General features: G+C 46.1%; 1 protein-coding gene across 6 annotated transcripts in view; it reads right to left on the bottom strand.

The window, feature by feature from the left end:
* LRRC56 (leucine rich repeat containing 56) overlaps positions 1–22,647 on the bottom strand; it is a 117,559-nt gene that overhangs the window by 44,614 nt on the left and 50,298 nt on the right. For 5 of the 6 annotated variants that reach the window (XM_067540495.1, XM_067540494.1, XM_067540493.1 and 2 more), the window contains one exon: positions 10,593–10,653. In XM_067540495.1, coding sequence (XP_067396596.1) covers positions 10,593–10,653 — 61 coding nt within the window. Of the gene's footprint in view, positions 1–10,592; positions 10,654–10,766; positions 11,118–22,647 lie in introns of those variants that run through there. The other variant, XM_067540499.1, reaches the window with a different exon arrangement.

Below are 22,647 nucleotides of genomic sequence, written 5' to 3'. Positions count from 1 at the left end.
ATCGCCTTGAAGTGTGGTTGGGGCAGGAAGGCTCTGGCCTGGGAAGTGTCCAGGGTTGCCCCAATGAACTCTATGCACTGCACTGCGTTTAACATGGACTTCTGTTCATTTATCAACAGGCGCAGCCTGCAGCACATGGCGCAAGTGAGGGTCACACCACTCTGCGCTTGGGACCTGGACCTGCCCCTGATTAGCCAATCGTCCAGGTATGGAAAATTTTTTACACCTTTTCGTCTCAGGTGCGCAGCCACTACTGCCATGCATTTGGAAAACACCCTCGGGGACAAAGATAGGCCAAAGGGTAAGGCTGTGAACTGGTAGTGGGATCCAGCCACTATAAAGCGAAGGAAGTGCCTTCTGGCTGGGGAGGATAGGTATATGGAAATATGAGTCCTTGAGATCGAGGGCGGCATAGCAGTCTCCTGGATCCAGGGAAGGATTATGGAAGCTAGGGAGACCATGCAAAACTTGAGTCTCTTGATATATTTATTGAGACGACGCAGGTCTAATATGGGCCTTAGACCGCCTTTCGCCTTGGGAATGAGGAAGTACCTCGAATAGAACTCCTTCCCCGCCATGCCCTGAGGGACCTTTTCCACTGCTGCCAGGCTGAGGAGGGTCTCCACCTCCTGTATGAGGAGTTGCTCGTGGGAGGGATCCCTGAAGAGGGACGGAGGGGGAGGGTTGTTTGGGGGAAACAAGGCAAACTGGAGGGCATAGCCCATTGAAACTATCCCAAGGACCCAGCGGTCTGAAGTAATTTTGGCCCACTCAGAGTGGAAGAGTGCTAGGTGGTCCAAAAAGGTGTAGGATGGATCCAGGAGAACGGTTGGGGTGCCACCCTTGGGCACACCATCAAAAGTGCCTCCTTTGGTTGCCCGACTGCCTGGAGGGCCCATGCTGGGGGCTGAGGAGGAACTCGGGGGTGGATTACGTCTCTTAGACCCCCTAATTCTGTCCCATCATCTATAGGACTGGAATGGCCGAGGTTGAAACCTTTGCTGCTGCTGCACTTGGGGACATGACTGAGGCATGTAAGAAGACTGAGGCATGTAAAGGCCCAGAGAGCGAAGCATGGACCTCAAGACCTTCAGACCGTACAACTTCGCATCAGTCTGGTCTGAAATCAAGGCCGACCAGTCAAAGGGAAGGTCCTGGATGGACTGCTAAACCTCTTGGGACAGCCCGGAGGATTGGCGCCAAGAGCACCTTTGCACACTAATGGCGGAGGCTATAACCCTGCCCGCCGAGTCAGTCGCATCTGAAGACACCAGGAGCGCTGCTCTAGTTACTGTGGTACCCTTCTCCACGATCGTATTAAAGTCCAGGGCCTGGTCCTGGGGCAGGGCCTCACCAAAGCATCTCAGGGAGTCCCACAGGTTAAAATTATACCTGTCCAGGAGAGCCTGCTGGTTGGCAATCCTAAACTGTAGGCTTGCCATAGAATACATTTTTCTCCCAAACAAGTCCAGTTTCTTGTTGTCTTTGTTTTTGGGAGCTGACCTCGGATGCCCCTGCCTATCCCTCTGGTTGGCAGCGTCCACCACCAGGGTCCCAGGGGAGGGGTGGGTAAACAGATACTCAAACCCCTTGGCCGGGATGTAATATTTCTTCTCGGCTGCCTTAGACGTCAGGGCCACCAAAGAAGGGGTTTGCCACAGGGCCTTCACTATTATGAGGATCCCTTCATGGACAGGGAAGGCTACTCAAGGTGAGGCAGCCGCCGCCAGCACATTGAAGAGACTGTCTGTAGCCTCTTTTAATTCCTCCACCTCCAGTCCCAAGTTGGAGGCAACCCTCTTGAGCAGCTCCTGGTGTGCCCTGAAGTCATCCAGTGGCACTGAGTGGTCTTGGCACACTGCTTGATCTGGCGAGGAGGAGGAGGATTGAAGGGGTGCAGCCTGAAGTGGCGCCCCCTCCTGTCAACATGCGGTACCCGCAGAGGTCCCCTCCTGTGGGTCCGAATCATCGTCCGAGGGGGGGTGATGGGCCTTTCCCGGTACCGGAGCCATCGACTATATCCCCGAGGACTTAATAGATTGGGGTCCTGGCCCCATCTGGAAACACCCGGGGCCCCAATAAGGCCATTGGGGTGGCCACTGCCCCTGAGGCTAACCGGGGGCTACCTGCATCGGGGGCTCTGGCACCTTCTCTCGACGGCAGCTTGCCCGACGATTACCCCCTCAGGAGGACCCCGAAGCAGCATCGGAGTCCGAGGCCCTTGCCCTGCAGTACCGAGCCAGGGGGAAACGGTGTACTGAGTCACGGGCGCTCCATCTTCCCAGAGAACACCCTGTCGATGCTGCCGACCTCAACAATGACGAGGGATGCCTTTGGCGTCACGAACAGTGCAGGTGTGCGGGGTCGCGCTCCGAGGAGCTAGATATACCGGAGTGTCGTCTCGGTACCGATAACTTTTGGTGCTGCTTGCTCCGCGGCTCCATGTCGGCTTCTGACGACCGGGTTCTGCGCTGCCTCAGTGCAAGCGAACTCTTCAGTGCCAGGTCTTCCTCCAACGACCGGGTTCTGTGTCGCCTGGATGCGGGGAAACTCTTCAGTGTCAGGGAGTGAGAGCGAGAACCAACTGTGGAGTGGCACCCGGCGGGCGACTTCAACCAGTGCCATCTCCTGACGTGAACTGCTCCCGGTGCCGGGGATCGATGTTGGCGTCGGGAGGGAAACTCCACATCCCGTGTCAGTGCAGGTCGGTCCGACAACCCCGACCTGGAGCAAGTGCTAGGGGAGTGGCGCTGCTCCGCCCTAGGCGACCATCCTGCGGGCGATCTTCCTACCTGTACTGGTCCCCTACGACACCAACCCCTTCTCCCTCAGCGGAGGGTGGGGCGGAGGCTGCGGAGGCAAGGCCAACAAGGCTCTTGCCACCTAAAAGGCCTCCGGTGTCGACGGCGCTGGCAGGGACAGAGGGGCTCTTCCACTCCCAGGAGTCGGGGGGCTCCCTAACTGGAGACGCTGGCTCCAGAGAAAGGGTCTCCACAGGCCAACCTCGATGTGCCTTGGTGCTTGACCCCATTCGTACTGACAGCACAGGGGAGTGTCCGCATTCCGCACATTGATGCTTCTTCTTCTGTGCTGGGGAAGCAGTGCGGTGCCAAGCTGTGGCCGGTGCCAATGGCGCACTCTGTACCGACCCCGTGCTTGGTACCGAGATGGAATGGGTCGGCTCAGAGGCCGAGCGAAGCGCTGCCTCCATAAACAAGACTTTCAAACGGATTTCTCTGTCCTTTTGAGTCTTTGGTTTGAAAGCCTTGCAGATCTTACACTTGCCCTTATGGTGGGCTTCCCCCAAATACTTCAGGCAGCTGTCGTGGGGGTCACTGAGCCGGAAGGCCTTCCTGCAGGAGGCACACAGTGAAAAGCCCAGTGACTGGGGCATACCCTGGTCTCGCTAAGTCCCAGCCGGGACTACCTTAAGTCTCTAACTACTCTATTAACAACTATTTAACTAAACTATCTGACAATACTGTAAGAGAAAAAACAAGTCCAAAACAAGGGGAATAGCACTTGCAAGGCAAGCAAGGATAGTTCCAGCAACAGTCATGGGCAGAAAGAAGGAACTGAGGGGGCGTAGTGCTGGCAGCACCTCATATACCGCGGCATGTGCATGGGCTCCGGGGGCGCCAGAGCCGGCCCTATGGGATCTGCTAAGGGGAAAAAAGTTCCAGTAGCTGTGGAATGGACATGAGCAAGCACTCGAAGAACAAAAATTCTGATAAAAATTTTCATGTTTTGGTAAAAATTCAGTTTTTAAAATCTGAAACATTTTATCAAAAATTATTTTAAAAAACTGTACAGTTTTGGTTTTTTGGTTATAAACCAAATCTTTGAGGGAAAATTTAAAATAAATAAAAATATTTGTTTACATTTTACTCCAAAATTATATGTTTTGACCAACTCTAAATACCAAGAGATTGCAAAAGACAAAATAATAACAGGCAAAAGCCCAGCAGAGAGTTCACAGCAAACTGGTAAATGACCTACTGGAGTGTATCCTGTCAATACACAGTATTCATTTCAATTGCTTGTGTTTCAGATAATAGCTCCAGAATGACAATGTCCCTCATACTCTATTGCCTTGCAGTGAGGTCATTAATACCTGTGCAAAATGCTGCTATCCCGAAATGTCAATCTAGCATTTTTCATGAGCATAAAATCCAAAATTTTCTACTGAGGTTTGTTTCTCTTAAATCACAGTTATATATTTTCACCCAGGTGTCTTAAAGCAGTACTTCTGTGACACCTTGATGTACACTATTAGCTTGGAAACTCACTGTGACCTGTCCGTGCCTACGGTAGACCACCTGAAAATGCCAAGGTCAGGGCAGGCTGCAAAAGGAGAGCAGATTCTCCCGGCAATGGTGGGTGACACTGAAGTCAGACTTCCCAACCAGCCACAAACAATGCTTCTGATTCCCCACACTGGTTATCAAGAAGCTAAAACAAAATATACACAGCCCCCTTTACTGTATTTAAGTCTTTGCTTCCCAATCAGCCACTAGGTCCAGTTAAGAGAAAAGTTATTTAAAACTCTATGCTCTTACCAAAAAGGTTCTCTTGACCCAAAGGGTCAGCCACATTACCAAATCATAATAAGTTTGAATCTTACCCAAAATACCATGCTGCTAGCCAATCCTTTAGTAACTAAAACTAAAGGTTTATTATAAAAGGAAAGAAACAAACTATAAGAGAAATGTTAAATGATTAAACCAATTCAATATACACAAATGATTTGAAAGTCTATATATATCAGGTTTTCATTAGAATTGTGGAGTTTGCAGGCTTGTATAGTCCCTCTGGCGTACATCCAGTACTTGGATGGGTCTCAGTCCTTTGTTTCACAGAATCACAGCGTCAGTTGTAGATGAGTTGATCTAGAGGTGGCTGAAGGCTAAAGACTGAAGACAAAATGGATATGGTGCAGCTGCCTTTTATGTCCCTTGGCCTTTGCCATGCTACTTGTGGAAATTTACAGAAAAAAGTTGGAGTCCAGGGTCACCTGAGTAAAGTCCTGGTGACTCATCAGGTATATCCCTGGCTTGTCCCGTTGGGTCCATTGTACACGTGAGCTTCCTTAATGGGCTATTAAGCAGGCTAGTGCTGCAGTCATCCTGTCTGGGGTGTCGCCCAGAAACACAGCACAAGTTGAAATACAGGTACATCAAACCTATCCATAACTTCCAATACAAATATGACATATACACATAAACAATATCATCATATTTAGCAAATTATAACCTTTCTAATGGCAACTGACATGGCCTACCTCTTATGAATTATTGTAATTTTGACATATGGATGTTAAATAATATCATAGATAGTCCCCATAATCCAGACAACACCACACTCACTTGTGCCCACAACTGTTCCCACAAACTCAGAGCCCAAACATCTTACAATTAATCCCCTTTAATAACTAATCTGTCCTCCCAACTCTCCAAAAGGAGCCAAAGGCACCAGTCTGTGTGAAGGCCAACAGATTAAAACAAATTTGGAGTGCCTAGGCCATAATGGTTTTGAAATATTACAGGCAAAACACCAAAACAAAACAAAACAAAATTGTAATCCTGTGTTTATGACTTAACTGAAGGTTGCCATGAAAATGATTGCAGTGATGTAGTTTCAGCATTTCAAGCAAGTAGATAAAGAAGGGCTAGGACAAAAACAGGCTTTATTTAAACCATAAATACTGCATCTAATAATTTAATAAAGGGACCAGGAAAACTACTTGCTGTTCCTACAAGCTCACTCTGGAATCTGAAAGTAAAGCTTTGCTCCTTTGGTCTCGTACATAACCAATAATAGAACAATTAACAAAATTCCAGTTTTTAATGATAATTCATAAGACAGAAAAGAATCCAGTACACTCTCCCATTAGGTGTGTTTGTTCTATTAAGAAATAGTAAAAGAAAGTCACTGCAGTGATGAGTCTTAGCTGATTGTTCCACTCGTAACTATAAATTACAATATTGTCAATTTACACTGGTGTATAATGTCTGTGAGGCTGAAATACATGGTCCATCAGATGTTGCAAGATGGCTGCAGCCTCATGAAGGTCAAATGGCATGGTCTTGAACTGGTAGAAGCCAAACAGGGTGCGGAACATGGTCTTCCTTTATGATACAGTTGCCAAAGTAATCTGTCACTACCCCCTTATTAGGTCAAGAGCGGATATACACTTGGAAGCCCCTAGCCTGTTCAGCAACTCATCCACTTTAGGCATAGGGTATGTAACAAACTTGGATATTGCATTCACTCCCTGGAAATCAATGCAAAACCTGGTTGATCCGTCAGCTTTAGGCACGAGTACGTTTGGTCTTCTCCACTCACGGTGGGATTCCTCAACCACTCCTAAATCCAATGCGGCCAGCAGTTCTTGGCAGACCATCTCCCACATTTTCCTTGGGGAGGAGTCACAAGCTTTCTCAGACCTTCTTTCTGGGTTTGGTGTCCACATGATGCAGGCAAGCTGGGTGCACCCTGGCAATGCTGAGTACACTGAGGGGAAGGATTCAATTAGCCATTGTAATTGTTGTTTTTGTTCAGGCTGGGAGTTCTCCCCTCATTGATATTGGACCTGCAACATGGACTAAGGGGCTTGCAGGCCCAGCTCATGATTTGGGGCAGGGGAGAGGAAAGAGAGGAAGGGTCTATGAGGAGGCCCTCTTGGTCCTGTCAAGCCATTAGCAGGTTCACATAATATTCTTGTATTTCTTTTCTCTTCCCCTGGATGATTGATTTTGTAATTGACTACTCCCACTCTTTTCATCACTTCAAATGGACCCTGCCACAGGGCCAATAGCTTTGACTACAAGGTCAACAGCAACAATAATACCCTATCCCTAGACCCAAATTTTTGCATCCTGGCCCTGCAGTTGTAGGCCCTTTCCTGGTTCCATTGGGACTTCAGCAGGTTTTCCTCAGCAAAAGTCCCTGACATGTCCAAATTCTCCTCCAGGTGGATGATGTGCTGTACTACATTGGCTCTTTTGGGATCTTGCTCTTCTCATCTCTTGAGGAGGTATGGTATCCCACATGGCTGTCTCCCATAGAGTAGTATGAATGGGAAGAAACTCATAGATGCCTGTGGTACTTCGCTCATGGCGAAAAGTTGGGATGGGAGCAACCGCTCCCAATGATAGGGATCCGAGGTCACAAATTTCCTAAGCATCTATTTCAGCATCTTACTGAAGCATTCCACCAGCTCATCTGTCTGAAGGTGATAGACTGATGTTTTTAAGGCCTTTATTTTCAAGAGATCACACAATGGGGGAATTGTGTGAAGTAAAGTTGATCCCCTGGTCAGTCAGTAGCTCCTTTAGTCCCCAGCTGTGCAGAAACCTTCATCAGTTCAGTGGCAACAGTTGCCATGGTGGTTGAGCAAAGGAGGATGGCCTCTGGGCACCATCTGCCACAATCCTTTATCACCAGAATGCACTGGTACCTGACCGCACTCTATTCCAGTGGTCCCACCAGGTTCATATCTCTCCTCTCAAAGGGTACTCCAACCACTGGGAGAGGGACTAGCATAGATAGCTTTTGGGTCCTGTCCATTCACACTCTGGGCATGATGTGCAGTAGTCCCTAATCTCTTTATGTACCCTTGGCCAGTAAAATTTGAGGGCCACTCTTTCAAGGAACTTCTCTCACCCCAACTGTCCTCCACAAGGTATTGCATGTGCCAGTATAATACTTCCCAGCGGAATTTCTTCAGGACAAGAAGTTGTACCCATTACTTCTCTGGTTTGAGGATCTTTCACCACCTGATACAGTCACTCCTCTCTGAGTTCAAATCAAGGCCACTGCTTCATAAATCATGGGTTTATCATCTCATCAATTTATATTACCTTGTTGGTTATATCCCAGTTGGGTCATCTTTCTGTTTGCCTACAAAATCTACATCTGCTGCCAATAAATCTAAGACTAGGGAGTGTGAGATCTTCTGCTTCCCCTAAATACAGGTAGGGCACTGCTTCTGCCATGAGCTCCCTTCACCTGGATCTCCTATCTCTCTGCCTCCTGATAACTTTTCAGGTTTTTGTGCCTCGGGAGCCTCTACATGAGGGTCTGCCCTTTCCAGGGGGTTGTTACCCCATGACTATATGACTTTCCTGAAGAACTCCCAATCCCAGCCCAAAAATCACAAAGTAATCTAGCATATGGGCCACACCTGCTAAAACTCTCCCAAAAGGCTTCCCACAGTTAACTGTATTTTCTTTGTGGGATATGGGCATATATCCCCATGAACGCACTGGAAATAGATAATGTCCCCAAGGTTGTCTCCAGGTCCTGTTAGTTGTTCCCTAATCAATGTTTGGCTGGACCCTAAGTCTATTAGTTCTGGTACTTCTAACCCATTAGCTCATATAGGGACTTATATCTTGATTGGGCCTCTTTTCCTAGCTCTAGTGTCAGACATCCATATCTGTGCATAGTTGCTACCCTGAAGTGGCAGTCACATTAGAAATGTCCCCACTGTCCACACAAACACAACTTCTGATTGAGGGACTTGCCCTGTCCATTGACTGCCGTAGCTGAAGCTGAGTGTCTGAGAGGGGCCTTCCCTCAGGATCAGGTTTTTCCCCAGCATTTTGTTCCCCATGAGACCAGGTTTCTGGGGTCTTGCCAAAGCTGTGGATCATCCAGGGGACTAGGCTGGGTATTTGGTTCGCTAGAGCTTGGCCCACTCACCAGGCCCATAGATCTGCAGTCTGCAGATCTGTGAAAGCCAACGTCTCAGGCCTTTGCTGCAACTCCCATGCCCAACCCCCAGCCAGGAGAATCTCCATAAATTGTTCCAGCATGATCTGCTCAGCTAACAGCTCCCTGGTCTGCTTTTTGGGTTGGAGCCACCACCAACAACGTTCTTTAAAGCTCTGGGCTGCTGTTCGAGGTCAGGTGTCCAGTGGAAATTTTTCCTGATGAAAGTGCTGTCCGTGGGTCTCGCCCATCATAGCAAAGATGTCTAAAATGGCTGCCTTGACCTGTGCATAGTCTTGTGTGTCCCCAGAATTGAGATTCCAATATACAGCTTGAGATGGCCCAGTAAGATAAGGTGCCAGCAAAATAGCCCAGCGTTCAGATGACCATCAAGCTGCTGTGGTGACCCTCTAAAAACTGATAAGAAAAGCATCCAGGTCATTCCCAAGTCCCATCTTTGTGAGTTTAATTAGAAGGTTTGGGGTTGTTGTGCAGTTCGGTGTCCCAGCTAGCCCCTTGTGGTTGTAAAAGGGTTGCTACCTGAAGGAGTAACGAGACCTGACCTGAGAGCTCCTGAAGAATGGTGCTCCAGAAGCCTTTCCCTGGGAAAAAGAACCTGCCTGCTGAGCCCAAAGGGGTGGAAGGTTCAGTCACTCTCTTTTTCTTTTCTACTTTGTGTCAAACTGTAAGACTTTGGCAGGAGAATGGGTGGTAGGAAGTGGCCCAGGAGGCAGCCTGAAGATACTCCTGGGTGCTGGACATTGTTGCCTTTTACAGGGAGTCCAGTGCAGTGGGAGGGCCTGAGTTTCTCTACCAACCACCCTTGTTACAAAAGCACGAAAACCCTCACTCCAGACTCACCCTGGGGGAAACAAGGTAGAGAATTTGAAAACACTGCAGCTGGGACTGGATGCCCACAGGAGTCAACAGATGGACTGACATTCCCCCTGCTTGTGAGGGTGTGTGACCCAATATTTTCCCTGGGACCCTGTTACCTCAGAGAGGGATAAGCCTAATTAGTGACCTGACCAGAAGGTCAATTCAATACCTTCCAAAGGCATCTGATGTCCCATGGGGCATCCCAATGGTCAGTGAAGATATTGGAGGTGGGGTGAGTACAGACCTAATATCTTAAATACTATGCAACACCAGCAGTGAGCATTGCCCATCACAAAATGGTGGAGAATGTGGTCTCTCATCCAAGGTCTTCTCAAAAGCTTTGGGGGGAAAAGGTATGGATAAATTGTTGAAGTGGCTGATGGACAGTCAACAACAACAGGAGGAACAGAACCAACTGTTCCAAGATATGGCTGCCCAACAGTAAGCAGCACAACAGCAACAACAACAGCTTATCTGGGAGCTTCTGGTAAACCAGTAAGATCAGCAACAGAGCGTCTTGCCAGGCCTCTGCTGAGCTGTCTGGCTCCTTTTTAAGTTCCACCTCCACCTGTAGCATGCTCTGCAGGTGGAGTTCATGAGGTTACCTGAACCCAGATTTGCTCCTTAACCCCTTTAGTTCCAGTGTGGGGTTTACACACCCCATCACAGTAACTCATCTGACAATAAATGGGTGAAATTCTGGCCCGAATGAAGTCAATGAAAAACTCCCTTTGACTTCAGTGAGGCCAGGATTTCACTCCAGAGCCTCAACTGGGGTATACCAGTGTAACTCCATTGACATCACTGGAGCTATGCTGATTTATAACAGCTGAGGTTCTGGCCCTAAATCTGTGGTTTATTGGACATATATATAATTTTCCTAAACTGCTTTTAAGGGGTGAGAGGAAATAAAAGCAGCAGAAATTAACATTTTACCACCCAGAAAAGGAAAGGCGACACATTCCTCATGTTTATTCCAATTATAGCTTCTTTCTTACCTCACAGATACAAGTAAACTGTTGTTCAATTTCAGTTGTCTCAGATTAGGGAGATAGGCACCTGTGGAATCAGAATAAAGAATCATTTTGTAGAACTGGTTGGAGAATAAAGGAAGCAGATGTCAGACATCACAAGCTCAAGAAGCTCATGCATTTTTGAGATGCACTTCTTACCCGCATTGACCACATCTAACATGCTTGACTATGTTTGACCTCTTCTCAGAAAGTTAATGACGTGATTTCAGTGGTGAAATATTCCAGCTTCTGCATTCTCTCATTATAAATGTGCATGTTAGATGCAGTGGCTTCGCAGTTACAACCTTTGAAACGTCCACTCTGAAAATCACCACGTGGCACCATTCCAGACAAGAAACAAAAAACATTGTTTGGAGATGACTATGACGTCCTGCACCCCCATGTCTACCCTTATAGTGTAATTTGTATTATTTAATGCAGCGGTTCCCAACCCATGGCCTGCACGCCAAAAGTGGCCCACAAGGTCTTTCAAAGTGGCTCACTGCTTCCTCCCAGTGGCTGCCTAAGGACCCAGGCTGAGCACATTGCCACAGGGCTACAAGACTGATGCAGGCTCCTTGCTGCAGCCAAGGGGATGGGAGATCAATGCTCCCCTCTCCTGGCTCCAGTAAGGAGCATAGCAAAACGCTCTGCCTGGATCCATAGGTGCTGGGATCCCTGCTAGACCAGAGGGAGGGGGGCACTGATCTCCCATCCCCCTGACTGCAGAAGGGAGCCACTGCCTAGGGACCCAGGGAGAGCGCACGGGGCTACAGGACGCTTGCATTTTCTTTGCTGCAGGCAGGGAGATGGGAGATCAGCAAGAAGGCAGCCTCCTTGCTGAACTCCTTCTGTCCAGCTGCAGGGGGAGGGGCTGCTGGTGGAGACTGGTGGCCCTTCAGGTTTGTAAAAATGATACATGTGGCGTTTCAGCCAAAAAGGTTGGGAACCACTGGTTTAATGCAAAGTATGTCATATAAGATGTTTTTAGAATGCTCATGATGTACTGAGCATTATTGTTATAGTACTATGTTTGTTGCAATGTCATGTGTATGGTTATGAGGCTTAGCTGTGTAATATTCCCAAAGATATATCCTCCTGGCTTGAAACAGATCCAGGCAAAACTCTCCAGAAGCAGAAGGGCAGTTCATACCTCATCAATGCTTGTATAGTACAAACCCAGCTCAGCTTTCCAGGAACAAAGGACTGGCCTAGAGACATCAACAAAGAATCAATGGGACTCTTGAGTGAGTCACCTCCTTTACCTTGGCCAGCTTGGAACCACGATGAGGTAATGCTCACTGACTCAAGTCATCGATGAAACTTTACAAGGACATTGTTTGTCATCTGACTCTGAGGCAGGGAGGCAAAGCCCGAGGGGAGAGAAGGAACATTTTAAAAAGGGGAGACATTTGCCATGCTCTCTTTCTTCCACCTCCATCTGCTAACACCACCAAGCAACTGAAGTGCTGACCAAAGGTCAGAGCCTGGCTGAAGGGAAACCAGCCAGCCTGTGGTGAGAAACACCTACATTTGTAAGCTTGCTAAAAGTGTTAAGCTTAGTTTAGAATGCGTTTTGCTTTTGTTTCCTCTTGACCAAATCTGACTTGCTATCTTTTGACTTATAATCATTTAAAATCCTTTTGTAGTTAATACATTTTTTTGTTTTATCTAAAGCAATACATTTGGTATGAAGTGTGTGGGAGGCTTCACTGGGAACAACAAGCCTATCAATTTCTTTGTTAAATTAATGAATTTATATGAGTTTACGTTCTTCAGTGGGCAGCACTGAGCATTGTAAGACGGAAGTTCTTAGGACGGCATCCGGGACTGGGGGTATTGCCTGGGGTCATTCTGCTGCATAATCCAAAGAGTGGCTAGTTAGAAACACTAATTCATTCAGTTAGGAGCAACTTGCTTTCTGGAAACTGTGCGTGAACAGCCCAGGAGTGGGGGGGTTCTCACATCAGAGTAGAGTAAAACGGATTCCAGGAACGGGGGATTGGGGTGACACAGAAGTTCACCAGTCCAGATTGCACCAGGAGAACATCACGATGACCATGTGTTGCTCAATCTGATTCTATATTATTATTGACTAATAAGGACTGTTATTCACAAGATTTAAAGAAGATTTACAGTATCTCTATGTGCAACATATCCCCGTGTTGTTTATAGTTTGCTCTTGCATCTCTCTTCTAGATCTCATGGACTTTAAGATCAGAAGGGACCATTACAATCATCTAGTCTGACCTCCTGCACAACGCAGGCCACAGAACCTCACCCACCCACTCTTGCAATAGACCCCTAACCTATGATTGAGTCATTGAAGTCCTCAGATAATGGTTTAAAGATTTCAAGGTACAGAGAATCCACCAGCAAGTGAACCATGCTGCAGAGGAAGGTGAAAAAACCCCAGGGCCTATGCCAATCTGCCTTGGGGGAAAATTCTTTCCTGACTCCAAATATGGTGATCAGCTAAACCCTGGGCATGTGGGCAAGACTCACCAGCTAGACACCTGGAAAGAATTCTCTGTACTAACTCAGAATCACCCATCTAACATGCCATCACAGACCATTGGACATATTTACTGCTAGTAGTCAAAGATCAGTTAATTGCCAAATTAGGCTGTCCCATCATACCGTCCCCTCCATGAACTTATCAAGCTTGGTCTTGAAGCCAGGTAGGTTTTTTGCCACCACTGCTCTCCATGGAAAGCTGTTCCAGAACTTCACCCCTATGATGATTAGAAACCTTCATTTAATTTCAAGTCTAAACGTTCTGATGGCCAGTTTATATCCATTAGTTCTTGTGTCCACATTGGTGCTGAACTTAAATAATTCCTCTCCCTCCCTTGTATTTATTCCTCTGACGTATTTATAGAGAGCAATCATATTTCCCTTCAGCCTTTTTTTGGTTAGGCTGAACAAGCCACGCTCTTTCAGTCTCTTCTCATAAGACAGGTTTTCCATTTCTCAGATCATCCTAGTAGCCCTTCTCTGCACCTGTTCCAGTTTGAATTCATCTTTATTAAACATGGGACACCAGAACTGCACACAGTATTCCAGATGAGGTCTCACCAGCGCCTTGTATAACAGTACTAACACCTCCCTATCTCTAGTAGAAATACGTTGCCTGATGCATCCTAGAACTGCATTAGCTTTTTTCATGGCCACATCATATTGGTGATTCATAGTCATCCTGTGACCAACCAATACGCCCAGGTCCTTCTCGTCTTCTGTAACTTCCAATTGATGTGTCCCCAGTTTATATCAAAAAAATTTGTTGTTAGTCCCTAAACGCATGACCTTGCACTTTCCACTATTAAATTTCATCCTACTTCTAGAACTCCAGTTTACAAGGTCATCCAGATCTTCCTGTATGATATTCCAGTCCTTCTCTTATTAGCAATACCTCCCAATTTTGTGTCATCCACAAACTTTATTAGCACACTCCCACTTTTTGTGCCAAGGTCAGTAATAAAAAGGTTAAATAAGACTGGTCTCAAGACCGATCCGAGGAACTCCACTAGTAACCTTCCTCCAGCCTGACAGTTTCACCTTTCAGTATGACCCATTTTAGTTTCCCCTTTAACCAGTTCCTTATCCAGCTTTCAGTTACCAAGGTCCGAGGATCGCTCTCCAGCACAACAGTGAATCCTCTCTCAACAAATGAGCTACTTATGTCCATAGAATCAGAGAGTTGGAAGGGACCTCAGGAGGTCATCTAGTCCAACCCCCTGCTCAAAGCAGGACTAACCTCAGCTAAATAATCCTAGCGAGGGTTTTGTCAAGCTGCAGCTTAAAAACCTCTAAAGATGGCGATTCCACCACCTCCCTAGGTAACCCATTCCAGTGCTTCACCACCCTCCTAGTGAAAAACTTTTTCCTAATGTCCAACCTAGACCTCCCTCCCTGCAACTTGAGACCGTTGCTCCTTGTTCTGTTGTCTGCCACCACTGAGAACAGCCTAGCTCCATCCTCCCTGGAACCCCCTTTCAGGTAATTAAAGGCTGCTATCAAATCCCCCCTCATTCTTCTCTTCTGCAGGCTAAACAAGCCTAGTTCCTTCAGCCTCTCCTCATACATCTTGTGCTCCATCCCCTAAACATTTTTGTTGCCCTCCGTTGGACTCTCTCTAACTTCTCCACATCCTTGTTGTAGTGGGGGGCCCAAAACTGGACACAATACTCCAAATGCAGCCTCACCAATGCCGAATAGAGGGGAATGATCACTTCCTGCGATCTGCTGGCAATGCTCCTACTAATGCAGCCCAATATGCTATTAGCCTTCTTGGTAACCAGGGCACACTGCTGACTCATATCCAGCTTCTTATCCACTGTTACACCCAGGTCCTTTTCTGAAGAACTGCTGCCTAGCTTGTCGGTCCCCAGTCTGTAGCTGTGCATGGGATTCTTCCGTCCTAAGTGCAGGACTCTGCACTTGTCCTTGTTGAACCTCATCAGATTTCTTTTGGCCCAATCCTCCAGTTTGTTTAGGTCCTTCTTTATCCTATCCCTACCTTCCAGGGTATCTACCACTCCCCCTAGCTTAGTGTCATCTGCAAACTTGCTGAGAGTGCAATCTACCCCATCTTCCAGATCATTAATGAAGATGTTGAACAAAACCAGCCCCAGGACCGACCCCTGGGGCACTCCACTTGTGACTGGCTGCCAGCTAGACATGGAGCCATTGATCACTACTCGTTGAGCCCTATGCTCTAGCCAGTTCTCAATCCATTTTATAATCCATTCATCCAACCCATACTTTTTTAACTTGCTGATAAGAATACTGTGAGAGACCATATCAAAAGCTTTGCTAAAGTCAAGGTATATTACATCCACCGCTCTCCCCACATCCACAGAGCCAGTCACCTCTTCATAGAAAGCAATCAGGTTGGTCAGGCATGACTTTCCCTTTGTGAATCCATGTTGACTGTTCCTGATCACCTCTTCTAAGTGCCTTAAAATGGATTTTTTGAGGACCTGCTCCATGTATTGGCTTCTGTGTTTTTCTATACAGGCATTGCAGACTGCACTGAAAATATTTATCTGATTATTTTGCAAAGGTCTTTGGGGCACTTTAAATATGTAAAGTACTGTATGCAACTAAATAATATTATCTTCTTGTTTCTTAGTTTACAACACCCAAAAGCATGTTAGCTGTCCCTCATAGCATAAATAAGACATGGTCTCCGCCCTGAAGAACTTACAATCTAATGTCAGACATGATGCAAGGAAGATGGTAACAAAACAGTTCAGGGGCTTAGAAGAGAATTATTTGTAGTACAGTAGTACCTAGAGGGCCCAGCCAAGATCAGGGCCAGTTGTGGAAGACACTGAACAGACACATAAGGGATAATCTCTGCTATAGAGAGTTTATATTTTAAATAAACAAGACAGACAAAGAGTGGGGAAGAGGAAGTATTGGTAGCCCCAACTGACAGATGGGGAACTGAAGCACAGAGAGATTAAGTGACTTCCCAAGGTCACAAAGGAAGTTGATGGCAGAGCTGAAACTGCAACATAGATCTTTTCAGTCCCGGTCTAGTGCCGTATCAAGACCATCTTTCTTCTTAGATTACATCAGCAAAATTAATCAGTTACTCAGCAAAGGCTAGCACACAGGATGATGAAGCAAAAATGTATTAAAATGAGAGTAAATTAATAAATGTGTTTGACTCATTTCTTATAGGCATCATAGTAGAAATGGGTATTAAGTTGGGATGTGAATGAAGGGAGGGGAGTGATCTTGCAGACTAGCTCAGGAAGGGCATGCATATAGAGTTGGTGTGGAAAAGCAGCACAGAAAAGGGGAACCATTACAGGGATTCAAGAAGACAGAAAGGGTGACAATCAGAATGACAAGCCAAGAAGATTGTTTGAATAGATAGTTTAGTTCTTTCTTCTAACCCAGTCCTCCATCTCAGAAATTCTACTGCTCTTGGGCGCAAGTTATCTCATGGTAATGCAAGCTGTAGTAACTTCTAAACTGTTTAATGCTAATGGGCTCTTTAGTGAACTAGAACAGAAAGCATTCCATCTGTGACCACGGCTGGAGTGGATCACAGCTGTGAATGCCATACTTGGGCCAGACTGCAAGGAAAAGGGCAGACACCCTCCCGCAAAACTAGCTGTTCATTCTACAATTAGATTCACCAAGCCAGTAACAAAAGAGGCTCTGAAGCACCACACTGGTTAAAAAGAAGCCAAAACACAGTTCCCTTTAGGCATTCCAGCCCTTGGACAAACTGGTCTTATATGATAAGAGGCTCCTCACTTCCCCAAATCAATATATATATTCAGATCTTACTCCAAAACCACACTTGAGCCAATCCTTTAGTATCTAAAACGAAAGATTTAATGATATGAAAAAAAAGAAGAGAGTATTAAATGGCTGAAAAAATCACATACATTTCAAGTGATTTTCAGGCTTCATAGATCAGGTTCACAGCAGTGATGTTAAATCTGATAATTTGCAAAAAGTCTCTGGTTCACCCAAGCAGGTTGCGGATCATTCAATCCTTTGTTTAAAGCTCTTGTTTGTTAGAAATCATATACAGAGATGTGGAGCAGAACTAAAGCCAAAGCAGTCATGTCACAGCTTGCGATGTATAGCTCAGTCCATGTGCATGGAAAGTTACTGGCCAATATGGAGTCCAGGGTCACATGAATAGAGCCCTGCAAATATGTGGATATCCCAGACCACTTCTTGCAGATCATGGTAGGATGGTCACAGAGGTCAGAACTTTTGTGACTTCTGGGGCAGGGCTAGGGCATCTGCCAGCCAAGGGTGAAGCAAACAGCTGATCAGCTGTTAGGCAGGAGGGTGGGGCTCATCAGCTGTTAGGCAGGAGGGTGGGGCTCATCAGCTGATGAAGGGCTGCTGGCTCCAAAACAGCTGATGTGCGGATGTGGGTAAATCTAAAAGAGAGAGGGCGGATCGCAAATGGGATGAAAGTTTACTCCTGTGGATGTGGATTGGATGCAGTTCCACATATTTGTATCTGCGCAGGGCTCTACACATGAGCATGGAAAGTTACTGGTAAAAGTTGAAGTTTTAGGTCACATGTCTTCATCACATGTCCTTACATGCTATGCTGACTCACAAGGCAGCCATTGCCTCGGTACTTTCTGAAACATCTCCAGAAGGGGCCCACTAGCTCAGCTGAGTCTCTTTAATGGCCCATTAACAGACAGATGGTCCATCAACAGGCTGGCTAGTCTGGTTGTAAATCTGTCTTGGGGGGTCACCCAAGAAAACAACATGTTTGAGATACAAATATACAGCCAATAGTCATAATTTTAGATTCAAAAGTGATATAGTCATATAAACAGGACTGTCATGCTTAGCAGATTCCATCAACACCTTACATGACATACTTTGTATCATATTTAGTGCAACTGTGTAACAGTAGAGATAAAGCAAAAATAATACATTAGTATATACCTGGTTATCATTCCTTCTATACAGCATCGCACTATGTGCATCAAGGCAAAGTTCTGTCAACAATATTCTTATTCACTAGGATTTTACAACATTTCTCTCCAATACTACAGGCTCTCCCTTTAATTTTTAATACCATATATACAATTGCATCATTGATGTTCAGAATTCATTGTCTGTGTAATTATTTCAATGATCCTGACTCCTTATGTACAGATCCATAACTGGAAGACTAAGGTAAAGAAATTGATTTTGTCTTCTTTGTAAAGGATAATTATACAGCTATAGTTCTGATTTTAATTCTCATGGCATGTTTTCATCGTGACAACGATGAGTTAAACTCTAACAGTATATTTAGCAAACTCTCTGGCTCAAAAAACCATTAACAATACATTCCTCACTCCCCAAATTATCCTCACACTAAGGCCTGATCTACACTACAGAGTTAGGTTGATGAAAGGCAACTTACTTCCACCTAACTCTGTAAGTGCACACACTAAAATTTCACTCTCACCGACATTGCTCACTCGCTATGCCAACTTAATAACTCCACCTCCATGAGACGCATAGCATGTAGATCAATGTAGTTAGGTTGACACGGTGTCAGTGTAGACACTGCATTACTTATGTTCACTTCAGTGGCCGCCAGGAGATGCCCCACAATGCTCCACCTTGACCACTCTGTTCACTGTTGTGAACTCTGCTGCTCAGCCGTCAGGTACACAGCTACACACCCTTCCCCTTTATTGCCTTGCGAATTTTTGAAATTCCATTTCCTAGTTGTGTAGCGTGAAGAGCTCTCCTAGCAACTCCTGAGCATGTGAGATGTCCTGCCTTGAGTGGCTCTCGAGGTCCCTTCCAGTCCTACAATTCTATGCCTAGCAAACAGCTGATTATGCCGGTTACAAGCTGCAGACACACTCCTGCCTGGACTACTCAGGAGGTATTTCATCTCCTGAGTCTGTGGGGGGAAGAGGCTGTGCAGGCACAGCTCTGATCCAGCCACAGAAACATCGATATCTTTGAGCAGATCACTCAGTGCGTGCAGAAAAAGGGCTACAAGAGAGATCCACAGCAGTGCCGTGTGAAAGCCAAGGAGCCACAGCAGGCATACCAGAAGGCAAGAGAGGCCAACAATTGCTCTGGTGCAGAGCCACAGACCTGCCGCTTTACAAAGAGCTGCATGCCATCATCAGCAGTGACCCTACCACAACCCCAAGAACCCCATGGATATTTTGGGGGAGCTTGAGTCACAGCCCCCACCATGAACAGCAAGTGGAGGAGGAGGTGGAAGAGAAGGAAGAGTATGGGGGACAGGCGTCCAGGGGATACAGGGGCAGATCCAGGACATGTTTTTGACTCCTGGGCAGTCCAGTCATTCCCTACAGTCCAGCATGGGTGAGCCTGATGCAGGGGAAGGAACCTCTGGTAAGTATGCAGCTTGCTTTCAAATTATAGATGGAACCCCCAAAGTAGCAGGACAAATCTGTTGATTTACTCTTTTTTATTTATGCTAGAAGAGGTAGTGGAACAATTAATAGAGACAGAGTTGCTCTCTGCTTAACTCTACTGGAGAATGAGAAGCAGAGGGGGCCCCGCAGAACAGTTTGTATATGTGCTCTGGGATGCCCCGTTAATCCTCCATAGAGATCTCAAGGACATTTTCCTGGAGATAGTCTGCAATCCTCTGCTAAAGGTTTCCTGGGAGGCTGCCTTACTTCTTCCGCCATGGTAGGACACTTTCCCACACCACTCAGCAATTACTTCAGCAGGCACTATTGCAGCACACAGGCTAATGGTCCTGTTCTGCATCTAGAAGCTGTTCCCTTTCAGCCTCCGTGACCCTCAGGAGTGAAATATCAGCTAAAATCACCACCACCTAGGGAAACCACACCAGGATTCAGGTAAATTGCTCTAAACGCATATACTCAGGCCTGCGAGTTGCCCCCCCTTTATTTTCCCAACTTGTCCCTTTCCCCCTTGGGCTGTACTCACCATGGCTGGGACTGCCATCATGCTCTATGAATCCCAAGAAGTGAGAATGTAGTGCTTGCAACTTGTGTGGATCAAGGGGAGTGAATTCAATGGATCAAGTTTCCATTTATCTCGTGAATATACTCACAATATTACCTCTGTGCATTGTATCTTTCGCAGCTGGAAAGGTTGTCTTGCGAGTCTCTCCATCCCCTCCAGTGGAGCAGCTCAGCCAGATGAGGAGGAGAAGGAAGAGAATGCATGATATGTTCCAAGAGATCCTGCAAGCTTCTGCTATTTTGGATACCAAGCAGAGGGCTTGGATAATCACCCTTGCAGACGGCATGGATAGAAACAGAGCGGAGAAAAGAAAGGCACAAAAGGCGAGGGATGTTCAGCAAGAGATGCTAGAACGTCTCAAGCAGCAAACAGACATGCTGCAACCTTTTGTTGACTTTCAGGTTCAACAATCCTGTGTTCTTCTCCATCTACAGCCCATTCCAGGACCTCCCTGCATAGACCCCCACACATATTCCACATGGTATCTTGGGCCACTGCCCCTATCCCTACCATTCCACTCTGGTGGAGAATATAGACAATCGCAGCTGCACATACAGTGACCTGTGAAAGACATGGTTGGTGTATGTGTTTGTGAAATGGAAATGACTGTTCTTTCCCCTTCAAAAGTTCTTTTCCCCTTTTTTTTCAGTTATAAATGTGTCCAGCACATGCAATACTATAGACAAGTAGCCCTTTCTGCTGATGCTGTGGTAAGGTGCTCTGGTGGCAAAATTGATATATTTGTACCGCCTATTGCCCCACCACAGTTTGGGAACCCCACTGCTGTGAATCCATCCACTATGTTCTGCACACTGCCTACAATTGCAGTCCTTCATAGCAGGAGGTGACTAATGGTCCTGCACACTTGAATCACAACACCCCCATGGTGGATTTCCCAACTACAAATTGAATCCTATCTGATCGGTAGCAATTACAAGTTTCCACAGAGCACTTGCCACTCGCTTCTCCACGGTCAGTGCAGATCTCATTTTGGATTTGCTGCACTAGAGGGCTGGGGTGAGCTCTACAATGAGATCCAAGAATGTGGATGGCCATGTGTATCCAAAATTTCTGCAGCCACTGCTCATCACCCCAAACCTGCATTATGATGAGATTCTGATTTTGGGATCCGAACTGGCGCACCACCATCTGCAGCTGCTCCATGAATGCTGCCACCAACTTTGAATTGTTTCATTCTGTGACCCACAGCAATCAAGCCTCCAGCTTATCATTATGTTCCCCACGGCTACTCTGGCAGTTCTGCAAATATTGCAGGATCAGGCACCCCGTGGTCACAATGCTCATCACAATATTGCAGAGCTGTGAGGGATCCATGCTTCTCACACAGACAGTGGACAGCAAGGAGGGAAGAACAGGTTTCTGAGATTTTTGAAAAGAGGCATGAAACATTTTGGGATGCAGATGAAATTATGGGATGGAGAACACTGCATTATGAGAGATTGGAATCATGTTGCCAATCACCCCTGCATGACTCATTTGGCCCCAGGAGGTTTTGCAAAACCTTCTCAGAACACCCTGCACTAGATGGTGATGAGATGCACAGTGGGATAGCTACTCAGGGTGCACTGCTCTTTGCATCAATGCAAGCACTGTTAGTGAGAATGCACACTGCCAACACAAGTAGTGTAGTGTGGACAGGCAAAAGTAATTTAATTACTGTGGTGGCTGTATGCCGATATAATTTAGGTCAACATAATTTTGTAGTGTAGACATATCCTAAATAGGTTAGATTTAAGAAAAGGAGCACAAGGTAGATAGATGCTTTTGGGAGGGGGAGAAGGCTGAGTATTTAGAAATTGCTAGCAATCTCATCCCTTTTACAATAGTTCTATTTAAGATTCTCTCATTAAATAGGTTTTTGTTATGTGGTTTTGAAAGCGTAAATCATCAAAAGCGCAGTGATGTTAAACTGCTCTGCTGTACTACCCAGATGGAACACAAACTAAATGGAGAAGACAGAAGAAACTGATGCATCAGGTAGACATTTAATTTTTTTGTTAATGTCCTACAATCAAAGATGTGCCCAAAATATTTCCCTGGTAGAGTACGCATAGATTCACATGTTTCTGCAGAACAATCCATAGCCAGACTTTTCCAAAGAGGTAGAAGCTATTCTTACATGCATGTACCCTTCTCTACGATACCTGTCTCACTTTCTTTACACCCAGTGCCAGAATCAGCACTTTGTAGATTCTTAGCTCCATTTCTGAACACAAGTACAATCTCTATGCAGCACACTCATTCAGCAGCATTTCTTTATATGTTGCACTTCAAAAGTAAAGCAGGACTGTAGGTATCTTTTATAGTTGCCCTGCTACACCAGGCAACATTAATAAGGTTAACTCAGAACTAGAGGGAAAACAGGGAAGATGCTGGTTTTGTTGTATTCTAAAAGTCATACTTGAGGAGAACTTCTGTATTAATACTTCTTGCTGTCTACATTATACAGTCATCTTCAGGCAGCCTTGTACAAGCTGTTTTCCAATTGTTAGCAGAAAAACCAAACGATATTTGGACCCCTTAAGCCTTTGGAATCCAAGAA

The sequence above is a fragment of the Emydura macquarii genome, unplaced genomic scaffold, assembly GCF_026122565.2.
Source record: "Emydura macquarii macquarii isolate MOO-44397 ecotype Brisbane River unplaced genomic scaffold, CSIRO-AGI_Emac_v2 contig_587, whole genome shotgun sequence".
Classification (NCBI taxonomy): Eukaryota; Metazoa; Chordata; order Testudines; family Chelidae; genus Emydura; species Emydura macquarii.
This window is presented reverse-complemented; position numbering and strand designations above follow the sequence as displayed.